The sequence below is a fragment of the Suricata suricatta genome, chromosome 14 (genome assembly GCF_006229205.1).
Source record: "Suricata suricatta isolate VVHF042 chromosome 14, meerkat_22Aug2017_6uvM2_HiC, whole genome shotgun sequence".
Classification (NCBI taxonomy): domain Eukaryota; kingdom Metazoa; phylum Chordata; class Mammalia; order Carnivora; family Herpestidae; genus Suricata; species Suricata suricatta.
In genome coordinates, this window is record NC_043713.1 from 62,242,257 (window position 1) to 62,262,870 (window position 20,614).

The following is a 20,614-nucleotide window of genomic DNA, read 5'->3' on the forward strand; positions in this document are numbered from 1 at the left end:
CCGGGCTTATTTTGACTGCGGCAGAGGAATGTAGCATGTAAACACTGACTCCCATATCACACTGTTACAACTTGCATTAACAGCACCGGACAAAAGCCGCATTTTCACAGAAGCATCGTACAGGGATATATCTCCAGCTTAATTTTTTAAAAAAACCATTTCCTCACATAAATCATGCTCAGAACGAAACGGGTGACTGATACATTGCAAACACTTTTTTCTTTAACAATAACATACCTAGATTCCTTCTAAACGAAAGAGCTTTTCAAAAAAAAAAAAACCTTCTAAATGTTTTTTTTCTGAAGAAAATAAACACAGCACTTTCTTTTCTGACCAAAATATCTGGGGTGGTGTCTTCCCGGCTGAGCAGGCCACTGCCCAGGCACCCGGTCACAGAGAGGGGTGCCCACGGCTTGGGCTACCACGCTGAGCACCGCCTGCACCCACCGGGCTTGGGCCTCCCGCCCTCCCCGGCCCTGAGAGATGGCCCGAGCCAGCCTCTCCACACACCCAGCCTCCGATGGCCAGTGTGAAACTGACCCCTTCCCGGGCACTGAAGACACCGATTTTAAAATGCAATGGGAAAAGGGAAACAAAAGAAGACAATAGAATATGCAGGAACTAATTTGACAAAGACCAGGATTCAGAAAATGCTGGCCTTCGGTTATGGGCAGAGATAACCAAAGCGCATGGGTGGCCTCAGACAGTACACAAGTCTGCGCGGCGAGCCAGCCTCCCAAGGCAGTTGCACATTGAAGTGTGTTTGAACCACGGGTCCAGCGAACCACTATGGAGAGGCTGGCAAAGCAGGTCTACATTCCACCCAGAGGAATCAGTGCAAAAGAAAACTAAGAAGATCTGAAGCCAACGCCAGGCATTTGTGCCAATGATACAGGAAAGTGGGAGCCAGGAGCCAGAGCAGGGCTGGAATTCCACTCGGGATGGAGCTTTCAGCCTGGCTCAAGGGCTTGGGTGGTCAGCAACTCGGGAACCCTAGAAGCCGGTTCTCTACCACACCACACCACCAACCACACCACACCACACTACTCCGCTCCATACCACACCACACACCCACTCCATACCATTCCATACACCACACCACTCCACACCACTCCACACCACACCACTCCACACCACACCATTCCACAACACACCACACCACACACCCACTCCATACCATTCCATACACCACACCACACCACACCATTCCACAACACACCACACCACACACCACACTACACCACACCACTCCATACTACTCCACTTCAAACCGCACCACACACCTACTCCGTACCATTCCACATACCGCTCCGCACACCATGCCACACCACCACACTGCACAACCACTCCATACCATTCCACATACTACACCACACCATACCCCTCCACTCCACACCCCTCCATTCCACACCACTCTGTGCCACATACCACTCTGCTCCACATACCACACTCCATGCCACACACCCCTCCACTCCACGCCACACAACCACTTCATACCAGTCCACATACTCACACCACACCACCCCACACCCCTCCACTCCACTTCACACCATACCCCTCCACTCCGCCCCAAACCACACCATACCACATCACAGATGAACTGCAAATACCCCAAGGTCACAAAGAAAAATCCAATCTGTGGAAGGCCTAAAGGAAAATACAGGGGCTCCTTTTCAGAAACAATCTTGGGGGTGGAGCAGGCCTTCCTGAACATGCAATAAATCTAAAAGCCATTAAGTGTAAAAAGAGATCTAAGGTACATAAAAAAAAATTTTTTTGAAAACCATTTGTACATCACACAAGTTAAACGACATGACAAGCTGAGAAAATCTGCAGTATAAACGACATGGGATCACAGCCCTAATACGCAAACCAGCTGGAAGATAAGAAACAGATAAGAAAAAAGGAAAACCAGATAGAAAGTGGGCCAAGGACCAAGCTGATAACACACACACACACACACTCTCTCTCTCTCTCTCTCTCACACACACACACAAGTTCTCATACATTTACAGACACACTCAGTTTTAAATGACTAATAAATACATGAAATGATGACTGATAATAGCAAATCCAAATAAAATCAGGTCACATTTAACCAAATGGCTAAAGATAAAAGAACAGAGAACTCAGAAATTTCAGCATAAAGGAAAAAAGTGATCAAGGTGACAACATGAAAATCACAAACTTCTGTATGAAAAAATTCCCCCAAGTAAAAAGACAAACCACAGCTTGGGCAACTGGTGGAAGGCGACGGACAGAGGTAAGCGAAGTGCATGAGCTGGACCACAGTCACTGGGAGGGACCACATGGGCCTTGGGCAGAAACAACTGGTGACCACCCCACAAGAGCAGGGGGAGAGGCTCCTTCCTGTTTTACAGCTCATGACAAAGCTGAAGGCCCAGGCAGGACAAAGGGGGACAGCAGGCAGAAGCGCACCTGTCACCTGGTACAGCCCACCAGGAGGGAGCACTTGCATGGGTGAAGTTGTGAAGGGTGAAGGTGTGAAGGGCACCTACCTTGGCACCTGGGTTCTCTACCTGTAGGAAACACTCCTGACAGGTGTACAGAACATGCACAAGGCATTATGACAGCACATAAGAGGTTTGCACTTGTAGCATTTCATGATGACAACAAAAAGAGCCTGGAGAGAGGCTCATGAATGGTGAAAAGATCAACTACATCACATCCATTCAAGGGAATCAAGCCCTGACCCTGAAAAGAGATGCCTCATGAAGAGGGAAACATTGCTACGCAGAGCACACCGTGCCCACACACACACAAACTCCCACACATGTACACTGGTACACACACGTCCATCGTCCCTTGCACTTTTCCTCGCTTTTTCACCTGTGTATACGCATAGTCTCAAAATCAAGTCCCAAGGCCGCTGAGTGCCTGCTGACGACCAAGCCTCTGCTGTCCTCTGGTGGCCTTTCCAGTCACTGCAAGCATGAAGTCCCTCCATTCCCCCACCATACCCTTCACTACCCCACCAACTCACAGGAGTTGTCTGGACCTGAAACCCCCCTAACAGCCTAGCCTGCTCTGTGGGTACAAGAAGTGCATTTAGTGCATTATCACCTGCTCAGAAAGTGTAAAACCACTCACACACTTCAGGTCTTATTTCCACAACTAGACTATAGTTTCAGAGAACTTTGGAGGCTTTGCTGGATTTCAGGGAAGCCCAAATTGTAAACCAGAGGAGAGGGGATGTTTAATCAAGGCCCAAGGAGAGGTTAATGGCTTTCCCTAACAACCTGGCCTTACCTTCTCCTTGAATATCCTCCCTCCGTGATGTCCTTGACAGGACCCACTGACACCCTGTGGCTCCAGGTACCCTATTTGAAAACCACTGCCCTAGACAGTGGCTGATACATTTTGCAATACTTGTGTCATCACTTCTAAGACAGTCACAGGATGCAGTATGTCAACAGCCCCACCAAGGGGCAGAAGAACCATGCTCCTTGATAAGAAAGTAGATAAGAAAGAAGGCACTAGGGAGAGAGGTTCTAAATGGCCCTGATATTTGCAACTGTGAACAAAATGATTTCCACTAAGGCCCATATCAGGTCTTACGTTTTTCCAGGGGAGTCTTTCAGCCAGAAGATGTCATCACTTGTAATTCCATATTCCAAGGCACCTTCGATCTATCCAGAAAAAAAGGATCAATGAAAGAAGAGCATCACTTAGCCTGTTCCTAGAGACTTCCCCCAAAGAGGAGGACTGTTTTGTAGAACAACTCACCCAAAACCACCCTGACCCACACATGGGTTCACCTCCATGCTCCACAGACTAAACTGTTTCTTCAGGTTGTAGCCTCTAGGGACAGGTGATCCAGCTGTATGTGACTTGGTTGCCATCCACCTACTGGGCAAAGCACCCCGGCACACCTTGGCTGTATGAGGTGGCTGGGGAGCCAGGGCATGGCCAGTAGCTTTTTCCTCCCTGCTCTCTAGGCCCTTCTGCTTGAAACAGATCCAGGCTGAGAGGAGGGCAGGCGGGGAGCAGAGTGAGGCAGGGCACGGAGGGGCAGGCTGGCCCCAAAGGCACGAGGCTGAAGGTTGGATGCTACTGGGCACCCTGGAGGGAGCCCAGGAATTGTACAGACTCCCTCATATCCCAGAGGAGCCTGAGGGGCTGCTAAGCAAATGAGGGAGACACAAGGACCGGCATCCTCTCAGTGGCCCATGAGACTAAGAAGAGTAAGATGTGCTGGTGGAGAGGAAGCAGACTGTAAACAGTTTATGATTCCAATTGGCAATAAAAATAAAGTCAGGAATTTCTTGGGGTTGTGCAAAGAAAACTGAAAGGTCTGGAAATCAAAGGGACTAAAATATAAGCAAGTCTTGGCAGGTACCTAGGGAAGGTGTGGGGGGAGGTAGGGAGAGCAGAGTGGCCACTGAGCTGCCTCCCCCTGTACCAGAAAGCTCCTGCCCAATCCCCCTCTGGGCGAGTAGAGACATGGTGGCTGCCCAGCTGAGGTCAGCAGGGTGGGCCCAGGCCTGTCGCCTCTGTGGGGCACCCTGGCCCATATGCAGGTCTGCCCGAGATGACTACCTGGCTCCTGGGAGCTGACTGCAGCCTTCAGGGGCTTTAAGCAGAACCAGTGTGGGCCTGGCTGATGGGTGACGGGGATCACTAAGGGTCACCCACTTTTCTCATCTGCTGTAACTACCTTGTACAATAGCACCCTGCCACCCTATGGAGCCATGTAACCCGCCCGAGGGCCACCTCCGTGCACAAGCCACCTGTCCCCTCTGGAGGCCGCTTCTGCGGGCCTGACAGCTGGAAGGGAGGCATAATGGCCTCTGAAGACTGGAGGTGTGCATGTCCCTCCACAGAGGGACAGAAAGCAGACTAGTCATTGCCACTAGCAGGGAACGCAGCGACTGCTAACAGTACAAGGTTTCATTTGGGGGATGAAAATGTTCTGGAATTAGGTAGTGAAAACTGAGGGTTGCACAACTCTGAATATAGTAAAATCCCCTGAATCATACCCTTTGAAAGGGTGCATTTTATGGTTTATAAATTTTATGTTAATTAAATGCAAGATTTGGGGTAAGGGAAGGAAGAAAAGGCTTAAGTCCCGGATGTTCCAACATTTTGAGGCTGAAGAGAAAAGGAAGAATCAGCTAAGCGAGATAAAGGAGAGCAGGTGCATGAAGAGTGAAGTGATCATTGCTCTTAGGACTCAGCAATATTGGGTGCCTGCTGACCTGCCTCTGCAGAATGGAGGTGAGAAAGAATTAGAAATAGAGGGATGCCTGGGTGGCTTAGTCAGTTCGGTTGATTAAGCGTCTGACTCTTGGTTTCTGCTCAGGTCATGACCTCGCAGTTCATGGGTTCAAGCCCTGCACCGGGCTCTGTGCTGGCAGCATGGAGCCTGCTTGGGATTCTCTCTCCTTCTCTCTCTCTGCCCCTCCCCTGCTCACGTGTGTGCACTCCCACTCTTCCTCTCAAAATAATAAACTTTAAAACCAAAAATAAAAATAAAAAGTGACCACAGTGAATATAGAAAAAATAATTTTTTTAAGAAAAGAAAGAACGGGGAGGCTGCTGGTGTGGGAAGCGTGAGCTGACGAGACCATGAATGTGCTCAGGGTGACAGGGAAGGCTGTGTGCTGGCGACACTCACGTGGGTGGGATACTTCGGTCGTCCTCCAGTAGCAATGACGATGTGCTCAGCAGAAAGCAAAGTCTGGGAAGAAATCAAGGAAGCGGTGGTCACACAGATGTACTGTGGCACACAGATGCAGGGGCTCGACTGCCCATAGGTACCCCTGGCAGAGACCCATGCTTTCTAATGACAGTTCCTGCCCTGCGGTGCAGACCCTCCAGCCAGGAGCTCAGAGGTCCCTTGGAGCCAGGAGCTCGTCAAGGCTCCTCAAGTCAGGAGGGGGTCCAGCAGAAGAGGGCAGGGAGACTGTAACTCCATCCCCACCCCACCCCCAGTTTACAGAGCACCCTGCAGGTGTCTTGTCTCCTCCAAATCCCACAAAACTCTACAAGGGTGTGACCACCCGCCCTGTCGCCTGGTGTAGGGGCAGCCTGGCACAATGTGCATCTCAGTGATCCGTTTCATCGTTCATGGAGAATGACAACTGGCCTCAGAGGGATCTGCTGTCAATTCCAGCAGAACTTATTACTGAGAACAGCACTGAGGTTGAACGAAGCTGGAATCAGCACCCCAGGTCCTTGGAAGGGTCAGCACCTCCTGAGAGGAGCCGCTCAGGAGAGCTGGGCACTCACCTCCTTCCCACCTTTAGTGACACCGGAAATCGTGTGCTCGTTGACAAAGCTGGCCTTGATGTTAAAGTACTTGACTTTTCTGCAAAATAAAAATAAGATTATCAAATATTTCCTCTGTCTTAAGGGCCACCTATGGAATTAAATAGGGAACAGATGGCTAAAAGGCTAGCACAGACCCACGGTGCCCTGCCTGCAACTCAGGTGAGGCAGACAGCCCCGGGAAGCATGAAGGGGGAGAAGGGTGGCTGCCATCTCACCAAGGGTCCCTTGGATCATGGATCCCTGGAACTGCTGGAGAGAAGCCAGTATGTTCCTGAGAGCCCAAGTACAATCCTGTTGTGTATGACAACAGAAGTGGCTGGGCCTCCCTAGGGTCCATCCTTGTCACCTGGGCACATTCCAGCAGGGAGCAGAGGCCCCCACATGAACCCAGTTATCCCCACCATCCAAATGACCAGTCTCCCACTGACAAGGGAGGGTGCCTGAAGGCATCACCCTTCCTCCTGGGGCTAGAAGGCTTGAAAACAGATCTGATGAGGACATAAGGGTGGTCGGGTGCATGGAGTATGGAAAAGATCCACACCTTCTAATGACGAAGGTCACTCTGTAATGGTGGGTTCTTGGCGCCTTTGGGAAGGCTTTACTACCTCCTTGACTTTATTTCCCCCCCACAATCAACCCCTGTGTCTCCATATGCTGCCTGAGCTGTAGGAAGCAAGCCCTCATTCACCCCCACAGCAGACACAAGGTATGCACTGGCTTCCATCTATGGGCACCTCTAGAGCTTGCCTGGGGTTGGGCCTGTTTGGCACTGGCCGGGGAGCTGCCCAGGGCCAGCAGGATGAATGGCAGAGCCCTCTGCTTCCAGCAAACTGCACTGGGGGATACCAAGCACCACACAGAAGAAAAAGGACAGGATACAGCTTAGCTCTCTGGCAGGGGGGGACCACTGGGGATGCCCGGGATGGGCAAGTGGGCCAGCTTCTCTGGCTCAGCTGTCTTGGGTTTCATGGGTACAAAATAGCTGCCTACTGTACAGGCCCAGGAAGACTCCTTGGCACCAAGCAGAGCACAGATGAGAGCCATCGGACCTCTGAGGGAACACTGTCTCCTCCTCGACCTGCATGGGCACAGGGCAGAGCTACAGGGCCAGGAGCAGGGCCTCACCAGAGTCAAGTGCAGTTTGGGGCACCTCTCCTTCTGGTAGTGGCTCCTCAGGGAGGATCCTTCAGTGGAGGAAATATGGGTGTCTGGGCTGGGGGACCCCAAAAGGCTGATGGGACCTGGTGGGCCCAGGCTAGAGTGATCATGTTGGAGATTTGCTTCAGCACACAACAGCAGGTGCCTTTATGCATGCCCAGAGGGCCAGGAGGTGGCTGGTGAGGTGTGGGGTTCAGGGTGTGGGAGCCTTGGAGATGAGAGGTGAGTTGTGGACTTCACAGGGTGGGGCCTGGGCAACACGGGGCTCACGGGGCTCCTTCCACATAACTGTCATCCACCCAGACAGGAGAAAGGTCACCTGCCTCTAGGAAGGTGCCGGCCACTGGGATGACCCTCTCCATGCTCCCACACTCTGGCCCCAGCCCCAAGCATGCCTCCTCCCTGGTACAGCCCTGGGCTTCAGCTGTCCTGTCAACATGCCCCTCACTCCTTGCTACTCCAGGCTCTGCACGTGCCAGCTTGCAGGGTGGCCTTCGGCTCACAAGGCACTCACCCCATCTGCTTCTTGTGTGTGCACCCCACCCCATGGGCAGGGACTTCTTGCCTTATCACTGCTGAGCCTCTGAGGACTAAGTGCTTGTCAAGGGATAAATGACCCAGAGAGGGCCAGGAAGGCTGGCAAGGCCTCAGTACCTATCCTGCAGCTGGACTCGGTGCCCCCAGTTCAGGGATTTCACATGATTTTGAACAGCTTCTGCCATTTTCTTCCTATTAACACACAAGGAGAGATGTTAAAAACCACAACAGAAGCATTAACTATAGAGTCCCACAATAAACTATCAGATGCAAATAGTGTGTTAGCAGAAATACCAAGAAACAAAGCAATTCTAAACGTGGAAAAATGTGACCTCCATCCCCATGGCCATGGCCTCTGTCCTGGGTTTGGGGGCGTGGGCCTTTGGACTCAAGGAAAACAGGGGTTTTGGGCCACAGCCCCAAGGATACAGCGGTGGCCCTAAGTCTGGGTTATCTGAGAACCACAGAGGGGTCTGTGTGCAGCTCAGAGCAGCCCAGGTATCACCTATGGAACCTGAATCAGTTTCTCACCCCACAGCAGTGGTCACTGGGGCCAGATCATCCTTTGTGAGGATGTCCTGTGTGCCACAGGGCCTTTAGTAGCACCCTGTAGATGTAGCAGTGCCCCTTTCAACCAGTGGTGATACCCAAAAATGTCTCTAAACTTTGCCAAATGTCAGGGGGTAGGGCATGGAGTACCTGGGTGAGGGCCCCAGTCTGATGGCATGGAGCTGTCAACCTCCCCCACGAGTAGCAGACAAGCACTAGGAGGGGGCAGGGCTCCTCACCAGTCATGCTGGACCGGCTGGGCCACATCCCAGCCGTAGTGGGGGGCGTCGCGAATCATGCCCCCCAGCAGCGCTGCCTGGTGCATCAGCTTCTTGGGGATGCAGCCAACGTTCACACACGTGCCGCCGAGGCCCCAGCTGGTGCCTGGCATGTTGGGAAGAGCATGTTTAGATTTGTATTCAGGGAGCTGGAAGTCTCTCCTGTTCTTCTACAGTTCTGTAGAATCCCTTGAAGTTGTTTGCAACTCAAACATGCCCCAGGTGAACCCTGTCCCGTGAAGTCACTCTCCATGATTATAGTCAGAATTGTTTTTAAGTAAGAACAAGGAACTTTACATTAATGGCGGCTTGCTCCAGAAACAGGACCCATGCCAGAGATGCCGACTCACCGTAGATGACTGGTTCTGGGCTCAGCCACCCTCCGCAAGAACCAGGCCCCTTCCTCCCTGTTCCCCAGGACACATGGCTGCCATCTGGGGCTACTTACCTCGGGGAGAAGGCTCCACGTAGTCTACCACGGCCACCTTCTTTCCCAGCTGAGCAGCTGGAAAGACAAAAAGAGTGAGCAGACGGGCAGCCACTTTGGGCTAGGGCTGGGGACCCTGGGGGCCCATGAAGACCAGAAGATGGCAGGGAAGAACCAGGGTCAGCAGCTGCCCACCAGCTCTGCACCCAGATCTCCCCACTTGTCGGCTGCCACATAGCTGTGCTGCCCACAAGTGGGAACCCTTGGGTCGCTTCTTGACTGCACCCTTTACACCATGCACCAAGTGCCGGGACCCAGTAGGACTCCTACCCTCCTTCATATGCACACCACAGCCCTCCCTTGCCTTCTGCCGCACTTGGCTCCAGGCCCAGACATTCAGCATGAGTCTGGTGCCCACCCGGAGCATACTTATATGCATCACAGGAGTATCCACCTCCTGGAAGAGGCCCCAGACTCAGAGCTTCCCCTGGCTCTCTCTCCAGACCTACCCAGTGGACTCGTTTACCTCCTCTCTTCCCCACTGGACACCATGGGAGGCTTCCACCCAAGGTCTACCCTTGTGGCCATTTGCCGCCTCAGTCTCAAGGTGAGGAAACAGAAGTTCAGAAGGTCAAATGGCAGGTCCAAGATCAGCCAGCCCCCAAAGAGGGAAGGAGTCCTAGGCTCCAAACTGCACCTCCTGCCTGGAGTCTCCTAGCCTTCCCCACTGGCTGTCAGCAGGTTCCTCCCAGGGCCACGAGTTCCAGGTTTTGACCCTGTTACGAATTAGCCAGGGATCACTGAAGGGCTTTGCCTTGGCTTGCCTGGGGAATTCCATTGCCAGTCTGGGCTCTGGACTTGACTGCCCCTGAAGGTATGCCCGGCTTAAACATTGTGACTCATGAATGTTTGACATACTACATACTATGGTTCATGGCTATCACCTAAGATCAGAACAAAGTTTCAGAAGCCTTCCTGTAAAAACCCATTTTGCTCAACTGACCAAAGATGCAACCGCCATGCTTATTTTAGAAACAAGGGGGACTCTTCAAACATGCCGACGTCTGTCTCCTCTATCTGACCACAAGAGAGTAACAGAGACTGGATATACCCTCCCATCCGAGACAACCGAAAGTCCAGACAAAATACATAAACTAAGGGTTTCAAGAAACTGAACATCAGAAGACCAAGGAGAGTGATTCTTGGAAGATAGGAAACAAATGAGGTGAACCTCACAATTAGAGAGACTCCAGGATGCAGCACAGGGAGGCGGCCCAGGCAGAGCCCACCAGACTCCATGGCTGAGGAGAGAGGCGAGGAGCCTGGGGAGTCTGAGGCAGCCAGCGCTTCTGGGACAGAAGACCAGAGAGGAGAGAGCTGCACAGAACCCCAGACATCTGATCAGTGCATGTGTGTGAGGAATTTACCCGAGGCCAGGAAAGAACCATCCAGAAAGACCAGAGGAGACAGTGATAATGCAGGGCTGGGAATACTGCCTGTTCCCAGAAGGAAAGCTGGACAAAACACATGATTCTTGGGGAGCTATGGCAGTATTAAGGTCAGACCCACTCGCTGAGAATGACTGCGCACAGCGCTGGACCCGCCTGAGAAATCTTAAAAAAATTTTTTTTAAATGTTTATTTATTTTTCAGAGAGAGAAAGAACACAAGCAGGGGAAGAGGCAGAGAGAGAGGGAGACACAGAATCCAAAGCAGGCTCCAGGCTCTGAGCTGGCAGCTCAGAGCCCAACATGGGGCTCGAACCCATGGACCGTGAGATCATGACCTGAGCTGAAGTCAGATGTTTAACTGACTGAGGCACCCAGGTGTCCCTCGCCTAATAAATCCTGAGCAGAAGATGCAAAAGAATCAAATGCTTCTTCGCTGCATCCCAGAACATGCTCAAAAATGTAACTAGGAACCTAAAAATATCCAGAAGCCAGCAAGGGAAATTCAATCGAAAAACCATCAGGCATGCAAAGGAGCAGGAAAATACAAGCTGTAAGAGAGAAAAATATCAGTCAATGGAAACTAACCAAGAACTGACACAGCTGTCAGAATTAGAAAAAAAAAAAGTAAAATGAGTATCGTGACTGTATTCCCTGTGTTCAAAAAGTTAACGAGCAACATGGAAGATATACAAAAGGACCCAGGTCGGATCTGTAGAGATGAAGATTACAATATAAGAGATAAAAAATATATTGGGTGGGATTAATGGTAGATAAGACTTGGCAGGCTCTTTTATTAGTAAACTTGGAAACATAGGAATAGAAATTCTCCAAAGTGAAGAGAGCACCCGGGAGCTGAGGGGCAATTTTGAGCTGCCTAATGTATGTGTGATTAAAGTCTCCCAAAGTGAAGGAGGGGAGGAAAGACAGGAAAATTTCCTGAAGAAATAATGATTGAAAATTCTCACAACTTGATGAGAATTAGAAATCCATGGGCCCGAGAAGCCCAGTGAAGTCTAGCAGAAAAATAATTGAGGACTACACCGGGGCACACCTTCATTAAATCACTCCAAACAAACGAAAAGAGAAAATCCTGAAAACCACCAGAGGAAAAAAGACACCCAGTAAAGGAACACAGAGATGAAGCGGCAGCAGATGACATCAGAAACAATACAAGTGAGGGCCCCTGGGGGGCTCAGTCAGCTGAGCATCCAAATCTTGATTTGGCTCAGGTCATGATCCCAGGGTTGTGGGACTGAGCCCTGCATCAGGTTCAGTGTTGAGCACAGAGCCCGCTTGAGATTCTCTCTCCTGCTCTACTTCTCCCTCTTGTGCATGGGCTTGCATTCTCTCTCTCTCTCTCTCTCTCTCTCTCTCTCTCTCTCTCTCTCTCTCTCTCTCTCTCAAATAACAAATGAACAAACAAACAAAAAGAAATAATGCAAGTGAGAAACCAGAGGGACATCTCTAGAGTACTAAAACGAACAAACAAACACAAAAACACAACTCTGTCTTCCTTGAACTCTCCACCCAGAGAAAATATCAAACCAATTTGACAATAAACTATTATTAAAAATAAATAAATATGAAAAAATAATAATAAATGGATAGCCAACATGAGAAAAAAAAAACCTAAAGGCAATATAAAGATATCTTCAGATATACAAAAGCTTGAAGAATTAATTACTCTTAGAGCCACATTGAAAGAAATGTTCACTGACATCCTTAGGGTAGAAGCAGAACGATGCCAGATGGAAACTCGGGTCTGTACAAAGGAAAGACAGCATCAGAAATGGTGACTACATGGGCAGATCTGTAAGATTTCCTCCTCATTAGTTTAATCTTTTTTTTAAGGTAATTGTTGAAACAAAAATAGCAATGGGTTATGGGGCTTATTAGTACTTATTTACAAGGCTTTATAAGTACTTATTACTTATAAAAGTAAAACATATGACCACATAGGATAAAGGCTGCGAAGGGAGAAAGAAGAGCATGCTACCATACTAAAGTTTTCGTACTACGTGTGAAGTGGGGCAATATCATTTGCAGGTAGCCTATGACAAGTTCAAGGTGTCTACTGCAAACCCCAAGGCAGCTAGGTCACACCCTATGTATACAAGAACTCAAAATGCACCAAAGGCCTAAGTGTCAGAGCTGAAACTGTGAAAGTCTTAGAGGAAAACACAGGCACACATCTTTGTGGGCTTGGGTAAGACAGCTGTTTCTCAAATATCAAAAGCATAGCAACAAAAGAAACAAGAAGTAAACCAGACTTACATCAAAATTAAAAATGTGCTGTAAGAAAAGTGAAAAGATAATCCACAGAAAGGAAAAAAGTATTGGCAAATCATACACTTCATAAGGGTCTAGTATCCAGAATATATTTATGTAAGAATATGTAACATAGGAGGCACCTGGGTGGCTCAGTCGGTTCAGCGTCCAACTTCATCTCAGGTCATGATCACACGGTTTGTGGGTTCAAGTCCCACATCGGGCTCTGTGCTGCCAACTCAGAGTCTGGAGTCTATGTCTCCCTCTCTCTCTGCCCCTCCCCTGCTTGCTCTCTGTCTCTCACAAATAAACAATAAACATTAAAAAAGTTAAGAATAAAAAATGGGCAAAGCTTCTGAATAGACACTTATTCATAGGAATGCAAATGGCCAATAAATACATGAAAGGACGATCTGTGTCATTAATCGTCAGGAAAACACAGATCAACCACAACGAAGTACCATTTGAACACGTAGGAGAGTATAATAAAAAAAGATAACACGCTGGTGAGGATGTGGAAAAATCTGAACCCTCCTGCATCGCTCATGGGAATATAAAATGACGCGGCCACTTTGGAAAATAGTCTGGCAGTTCCTCAAAAGGTCAAACCGTACCATTCTGCAATTCCACTCCTATGTATCTACCCAAGAGAAAGGAAAACAGGTCCACACAAAAATTTGCGCACAAATGTTCCCAGTACCATTATTCACAGAAGCCAAAAAACAGAAACAACCCAAATGTCCATCAATGGACAAGTGGATAAAAAAAGTGTGATCTGTCCTTGGAATGGAATGATATTCAGCCACTGAAAGGAATATAGCACTAGAATATTCTGTGTGGTGAATGAGTGCTGAAAACATCATAGTAAATGGAAGATACAAAGACAAAAGACCACATATTTATATGAAATGTGCAGAATCGACAAATTCACAGAAACAGAAGTGGATTAGTGGCTACCCGGGGTCATTTTGGGAGAGGGGTGAAAATTTCTACAACTGATGTGGTGATAGTTGCAAAACTCTGTGAATATACTAAAAGTGACTGAATTATGCATTTTTAAAAAGTAGGCTTCCCGCCTAGCACAGAGCCCAAAGCAGGGCTTAAACTCATGACCAGGAGATCAAGGCCTGAGCTGTGATCAAGAGTCAGACACTTAAATGACTGAGCCACCCAGGCACCCCTGAATTTTGCACTTTAAATGAACGAATAGTATGGTATATGACTTAATCTCAAAAAAGCTGTTAGAAAATGTACAAAACACTTCAGGATAAATCTGATGAAAGATGTGGAAACCTGTACCTTGAAGACCACAAAAGACCACAGCAATAAATGAAAAAATACTTAAAGAAGAGATATACTATGTGACCCAGTAGTTCTACTTTTAGGCATTTATCCGAGAATTGAAAACATGTATCCACACCAAGACACAAACCCAAATGTTCACAGCAGCACCATTCACAGTGGCCCCAAACTACAAACACCCCAAACGTCCACCTATAGGTGACTGGACCAACATAAAGTGGTGTATGCCAAGAAGAGAATACTAATCTGTGATAAAAAGGAATGAACTCTGGATGCACAGAGCATTGTAGATGGATCTCAAAATAATTATGCTACGTGAAAAAAAAGCCAGAGAAGTTAAGAACACATGCTGCATGATCCCATCTTGCATAATGAGATTCTAGAAAATGCAAATGAATCTGTAGTGAGAGAAAGCAGATCATTGGCTCTCTGGGGATGCAGCAGAGAGGGAACTGCAGGAGGGGTTCCCAAGGTTTGAGGACACTTTGGGGTTTGTTATGAGCGGAGTCATGTCCCCTCCAAATTCATGTTGGAGCCCAAACCCCCAGAACCTCAGCATGTGGCCTTATTTGAAGACGGGGTCTTTATAGAGGTTAGAATTGAGACCACGGGGTGGGGCCCTATTCCAATCTGACTGGTGTCCATATAAAAAGAGGAGATTAGGACACAGACACACAGAGGAAAGACCATGTGAAGACATGGGGAAAATCATGATGGCCATCTACAAGCCAAGGACAGAGGACTCAGAAGAAACAACCCCGCTGGCACCTTCATCTCAGACTTCCAGCCTCCAGTGGGAAATACATTTTTGCTACCAAGCAGACTTTGGTTCTTCGGGACAGCACCCCCAGCAAGCTAATACGGGGGTGAGGACATGTTCTCTAGGTTGACTGAGGTCTTGGCTTCAAAAGTATGTACATATGTCAAATCGTATCAAGTTGTCTACTTTAAATACATACAGTTTATTTTATGTCAATTATATCTCAGCAAAGCTATAGAAAAGTGCAGTCATCCACAGGGAGAAATGCCACTGTTACAAAAGGCAAAGACAGACCTGGGAACTGTTGCAGGTTAACGAAGATGTGCCTCTACAGATAAGACACTGGAGTGGCCATGACATCCAGGGCTTTCTTCTGCTATAAGGAACATCACTGGGACAACTGACTGTACGCTCTATTTCCTGGGGTGGCTCTGTGGTCCAGTGGGATGAGGTCCTCGTGTCACCCAGTGGGTCCCCTTATCAGCTGGGAGACTTCCCAGGTTCCTGCCCTCCACTGTAGGCCAGCACCCTCCTCCGCCCCTCAGAACAAGAGCAGTGGACAGCAAATTACTTTTATGCCAACTGTGATTCTAAAGCCCAGGATCTGATGTCACAGAGCTGTAATTACACAGTCAGGGTGCCTGCTCAACTCCCTCTTGTTCTGGGCTCCATTTCTCTCCTGTCTTCCCCCCTCCCTTGTCCACAGCTGCCTCCTTATCATTTAGATAGGCAAGCAGACTGCTGGGCACTCCTATGGCAGAGTGCAAAGGCCCCAGTGAAACTGTGGCCATCTGTTCTGCACCCAGATTAGTGGCAAACTGCAACACGAGGTCTCTGGATGCCTCTGGGTCCAGCCCTTTCATTCAATACATCTTTACTGAGCACCCCAGGGTACCCAGGCCCATCTAAGTAGACACGGTCAGCAGAACAAATCATGATCTCTGTGGGACAGTGCCAGGGCTAAGAACGAGGACAGTGGAGCTGGGAGCAGGGACCAGATGTGTATCAGAGGGTGTAATTCTAAGTAGGGGCATCTCAGCAGCAAAGACTGAAGGAAGGTGAGTGAGCCCCACAGCTAACCAGGCTGGCAAAGACCAGGCCAGGCCGGGCAGACAGCCAGGGTGAGGAGCAAGGCCAGAAAGACCTTTAGGAAGCATTTTCCGAACAGCGAGGCAGCCAGGGGCTGGAGTGGAAAAGCAAGCAAGGGTGTGGGTGGTGGGAGACACGTCAGATGGGTGGGGACAGATCCCATGAGGCCTGGGGCTGGAGCCCAAGAGGGCAGGCTCAGACTTGGGTGCGGTCCTGGCTGCTGGGTGCTACACAGACAACTGAGGAGCAGCAGGGAGCAGGGCACAGTGATGAGGCTCTTGGGGTGACCCTGGCAAGGATGTAGGACCCCAGTAGCCAGCAGGCCAGCTACAGAGATAATGCATTCTGTGCATGGCCACACAGGGCACATCTCCACCCAGCAGCTACCCTGAAAGCTCGGAGGCAGGGTGCAGGGCACAGGACACATACCTTCCTTGGCACAAGCCAAGCCACCAGAACCCCCACCAATCACCAGGAGATCGTAGTCCTGCTTCCCTGTTGGAGAAAGGAGTAAGAGGTAAGAGGAAGGCGCAGGACAAGTCTGAGGCATGGATCCCACCAGACACCATGTGATTTCCAAAGGACAAACAGCTCTGCCTGGTTAAATGCGATATGGGATCTTTTTTGTAGGATCAGAGCCCCCACCCTGTGATGGTCTGGGTGATACTGCATCACATTCTGGGGCAGAAGGCAACGATGGTATCCATCATCAGCACAAATCCTGAAACCAAGCAATGCCAGGTGAGGTTGGCCAAGGGTGTGTAATTGCCTTTGCAAAAACAATCAGTTCAAGGAAAAGGTAATTCAATTGGCAGCACTGCTCTGAATTTATACTTCACCAACGTTCTAAGCCAGACATGGGATTAAAGCACTTTTCTTGAGAGTCACCTGGGTGGCTCGGTCAGTTGAGCATCCATCTTCAGCTCAGGTCATGATCTCATGGTTTGTGAGATCAAGCCCTGCATTGGGCTCTGTGACAGCCTGTCAACACAGAGCCCACTTTGGATCCTCTGTCCCCCTCTCTCTGCCCCTCCCCTGCTCACGCTCTCTCTCTCAAAAATAAAAATTACCCAAAAAAAATCCCAAACAACAAAAACTTTTCTTGAGTCTTTCAGTTGTTAGGGTCACCTTTTGTTCTGAGTGAAAACATAAAAAGCAGTCCCTTCATCAGGCAGCACACCCTGGCCTCTCAGAGTGCCTAGTGTTCTGTGGGCCGTGGGAGAAAAGTGACTCTGAAATGCCTTTAGGGCTCACCATGGTGTCACCTTGGAGGCAACACACTGTCCACTCCCATGCCTGGCACAGAGGGCCGCTCACATCTTTCCTGCCCTGTGGAAGACGTTACCTGTCTCTCTTCTGCAAACTGCTGGCATGAAAAGCAGCCAAGAGACAGTGAGAAAGGAGGGAGTGGGGAGCAAAGGAGTGGGTGGGAGGTAGGTGAGGAGCAGGTGTATCCTTAGGTATGGCCGCCTGGTCAAAGCTCTGACCCAAGGCCCAAGCTGGAGATGCCCAGTACCAGGCACTAGCCTACTCCCTATAGAGAAAGGAAGAAATAACAGAAAATGATCAGTATTCGGAAAGGGACAGGAGGGCAGACTGCTACCAGGATGTCTAGAGCTGCCCACTGTCCTGGGCGAAGCACAAGATCCTGTGATCAAATAAGGGTCTGCTACACTGGAACCCGGGAAGTGAAAACACTGCACCTGTCTTTGTGGCCACCTTGACCTTTCTAGCAGGCAAGGCTGTAGAGAATACTCCTGAGGACCCACACCCCTCAGGGACCCCGGCTCTGTAGATGCCCCACAGACTGGGTCCAGAACGTATGCTCTGCAACGACACGGGAGCTTAGCTGAGCCTAGAGGAGGCCCTGGCTTGCAGTCTGTGAAACTAGGGGAGTCGCCACAAGGAGCTTGTGTCTGGCTGCTGGGCTGGGGGCCTGCTGCCAGCCTGCCCTGTGGAGAGGCCCCACTGCACCCACCCCAAAGCCAGGCCCACCCCAGGTTCTGTCCAGCAGGCGACATTTGAGGGCACCTACAATGTGTGCAAAGGCGCACATGGGATCGAACGGAGCCACAACTGGGTCCAAACAGCCAGTCCACAGTGGACCTAATTCCAAATTCAACTCATGAGTTCTAAAGGGGCCTAACCTTTGTCAGTTATTCTGGTGGCTTTGATATGAGCCCAAAGAACTGAGTACATAAAACTTGTTGGAGACAAGCTGCTACAGGGCTGTAAGGACCACACGCCTGTGGGGCAGGGCAGGGCCTTTCCTTCCCAGCTGCCCCATGGTGGTGGTGGGGGGGCACACTAAGATTTTGCCCAGGAGAATCCCCCTACCTTCCATTGCAGGTGCTGGTGTTGGTCCTTCCTGCTGACAGAGAAGATCACTGCAAGTCCCTGGTGTCCCCAGCCCACACCGTGACCCCTTTGCCTGCTATCAAGCAGAGGGCAGGGCTACCAACTGGCTGCATAGATTGCCGGCTTATCCTTGGTTTGCCCTCTGAGCCTGCTGTGCACACCCAGGAGCCTCTCAGTCTGATAAACACGTGGGAGAAGGGGTCAGCAGTGGAACTTTCTGTAAGTGTAGGAAATTTGCCTTTAAACATGTAGGAGGGTTTGGGTACCCTACCAAGAGGAAGGACCCACAAGGGCCTGTAAGGCGGATGAGGTGGGTGCTGCTCTGTGGGGGTTACCTGGAACACACCAGCGCACTCTGGTGCCCCAGGTAGTCTCACAGCCCTCCCTTCCCCACCGCACATTCAGGGCTCAGTCCCGGAAAGGTCTGTCTCCAGTTCGTTCTGAGTCCACTGTTCTTTAATTTTCTGCTCCCACTCTGAAGCGGGGGTCTGGCCCCCAGCAAGTGTGGTAAGGCTGAATGAACGGTGCACTGCTCTGGGAGGGCAAGTGGAGGCTTTCCTGTGTGTCCACAGGTACTCTGGCCACCTTGGGAGTCTCTTTGTGACTATTCCCCCCATTGTGCATCCTTCCTGGTAACAGTTGTTAGGGGACAGGTGACACTAGCAGCCGTGTCATTCTGGTTCCTATTCAAGGGTGGCATGCACCACCCCCAAGCCTGGGATGGGGCAGGTACCTTCCTGCTCTTCACAGAAAGCTGCGGTAGAGATGGAGGAAGAGGCTCAAAATTAGCCGTGGGCATCCTTGTTGGGGGTTGGCACTGTGCCCAGGCCCTGTCAGCTCCCCATCACTGCAGCTAAGCTCTAGCCTTGGGGTTTCCTTCCCCTTGCTGCCCAAGGGTCATGGGGGCAGAATCTTTTGTGCTGCCCAGCTGGAAACAAAAAGCTCCACTCCAAGGCCACCCCACTCTGCCCAAAGGCCAAGGTTACAGTAGCCTGAATGGCCCTGGGCTTGTGACAGCAGCAGCAGCACTCCTGTTTATATATCTTTTACTCTCGCCAAGTCGGGTGAGGGCCCCACTGCACAGCTGTGTTTAATCCTCATGAACTCATGAACATCCCACCTGACTCGTGCAGCAAGAAGGCTTTCAAAGATGGGGTGCCCTGGCTGAAGTCCCAAGGGTCAGCAAAGCCACCCTAAGAGCAACTCCATCTCCCCACCTCCCAGGACTCTGCTGGGCCACCTGACCTCCTAGACTCCCTAAGTCCACACAGCGGCACACAACTTTGCCCATCTATGCACGCTGTCAGCTTCATTCCACTGCTGACCAAGAGCCCTGCCACTCTTCCCCCCACAGCTACCATCTCTGAGGAAGGAAGGCCTCATTCCTTCCTTGCACAGGCCCCTCAACACTCGTTCCCCATGCAGAGTCATCCAGGGACAAGGTCTAGGGGTCGGTCACTGTGCAGGCATGTGGTGACAAGATGTCATCACATGTGGGACTAGCCATGCCACCATGGCAGATGTGATGGCCCTGCAGCCTGCTCTCGGGTCCCTGTCCTGCAGGGTTGGGTGCCAATCCTTCTGTAAGACCCAGCACACAGCCCCTGCTCTGGAGCCTGCTGCCATCCCGTGCCTGGCATTACGGCTAATAACCTGGTTTGGTTAGTGATCCCTGCTGGCTCTAGGAGGACAAGCCAGGTATTGTCACCTCCTCAGGTCACCTGCACAGCACTGTACGCAGTGAGTGATTGGTGCCCATCAGTTTGGAAGCCTCCCATCAAAGATTCCAATCAGTGCAAGCACTGAGCACCTGCGGTGTGTGGCCACTAGAGACTCGGGGAAGAGGTGGCCAAGTCTGACTGATGGGGTGTGCAGGGATGGTGCCTGGTAACCTCAGGAGGTGAGTCACAACCACCATAATCACCAGGACTGTAGTTCTACTTGGCTGGGGGTGGGGCTGCGAGCACAGATCATTTCACCCAGCAGAACCTCCAGCGGCGGCCCGCAGCTGTTTCCCCATCTGGAAGGGGGACTGCAGTGCCTGGAAGCCGGCCTACTCCTGTCCCAGCCCAGAATGCTGCCCGCGGGGACACCCTCACGTGGACAACCGCTGGAGGACGTCCCCCTTCCCGGACGCCCCCCCC

The 20,614-nt window shown here is 50.5% G+C and overlaps 1 protein-coding gene across 6 annotated transcripts in view; it reads right to left on the bottom strand.

Moving 5' to 3' along the window:
- Positions 1-16,607, bottom strand: part of TXNRD2 (thioredoxin reductase 2) — a 42,357-nt gene extending 25,750 nt beyond the window's left edge. For all 6 annotated transcript variants that reach the window (XR_003902580.1, XR_003902579.1, XM_029922316.1 and 3 more), the window contains exons 1-7: positions 16,542-16,607; positions 9,265-9,321; positions 8,778-8,922; positions 8,107-8,181; positions 6,253-6,331; positions 5,639-5,701; positions 3,580-3,650 (exon numbers count right to left, since the gene is read on the bottom strand). Coding sequence is in view for 4 of the 6 variants with exons in the window: in XM_029922316.1 (XP_029778176.1) it covers positions 3,580-3,650; positions 5,639-5,701; positions 6,253-6,331; positions 8,107-8,181; positions 8,778-8,863 (374 nt within the window). In the remaining 2 variants the exon portion in view is untranslated. The remainder of the gene's footprint in view (positions 1-3,579; positions 3,651-5,638; positions 5,702-6,252; positions 6,332-8,106; positions 8,182-8,777; positions 8,923-9,264; positions 9,322-16,541) is intronic.
- Positions 16,608-20,614: the final 4,007 nt, after the last annotated feature.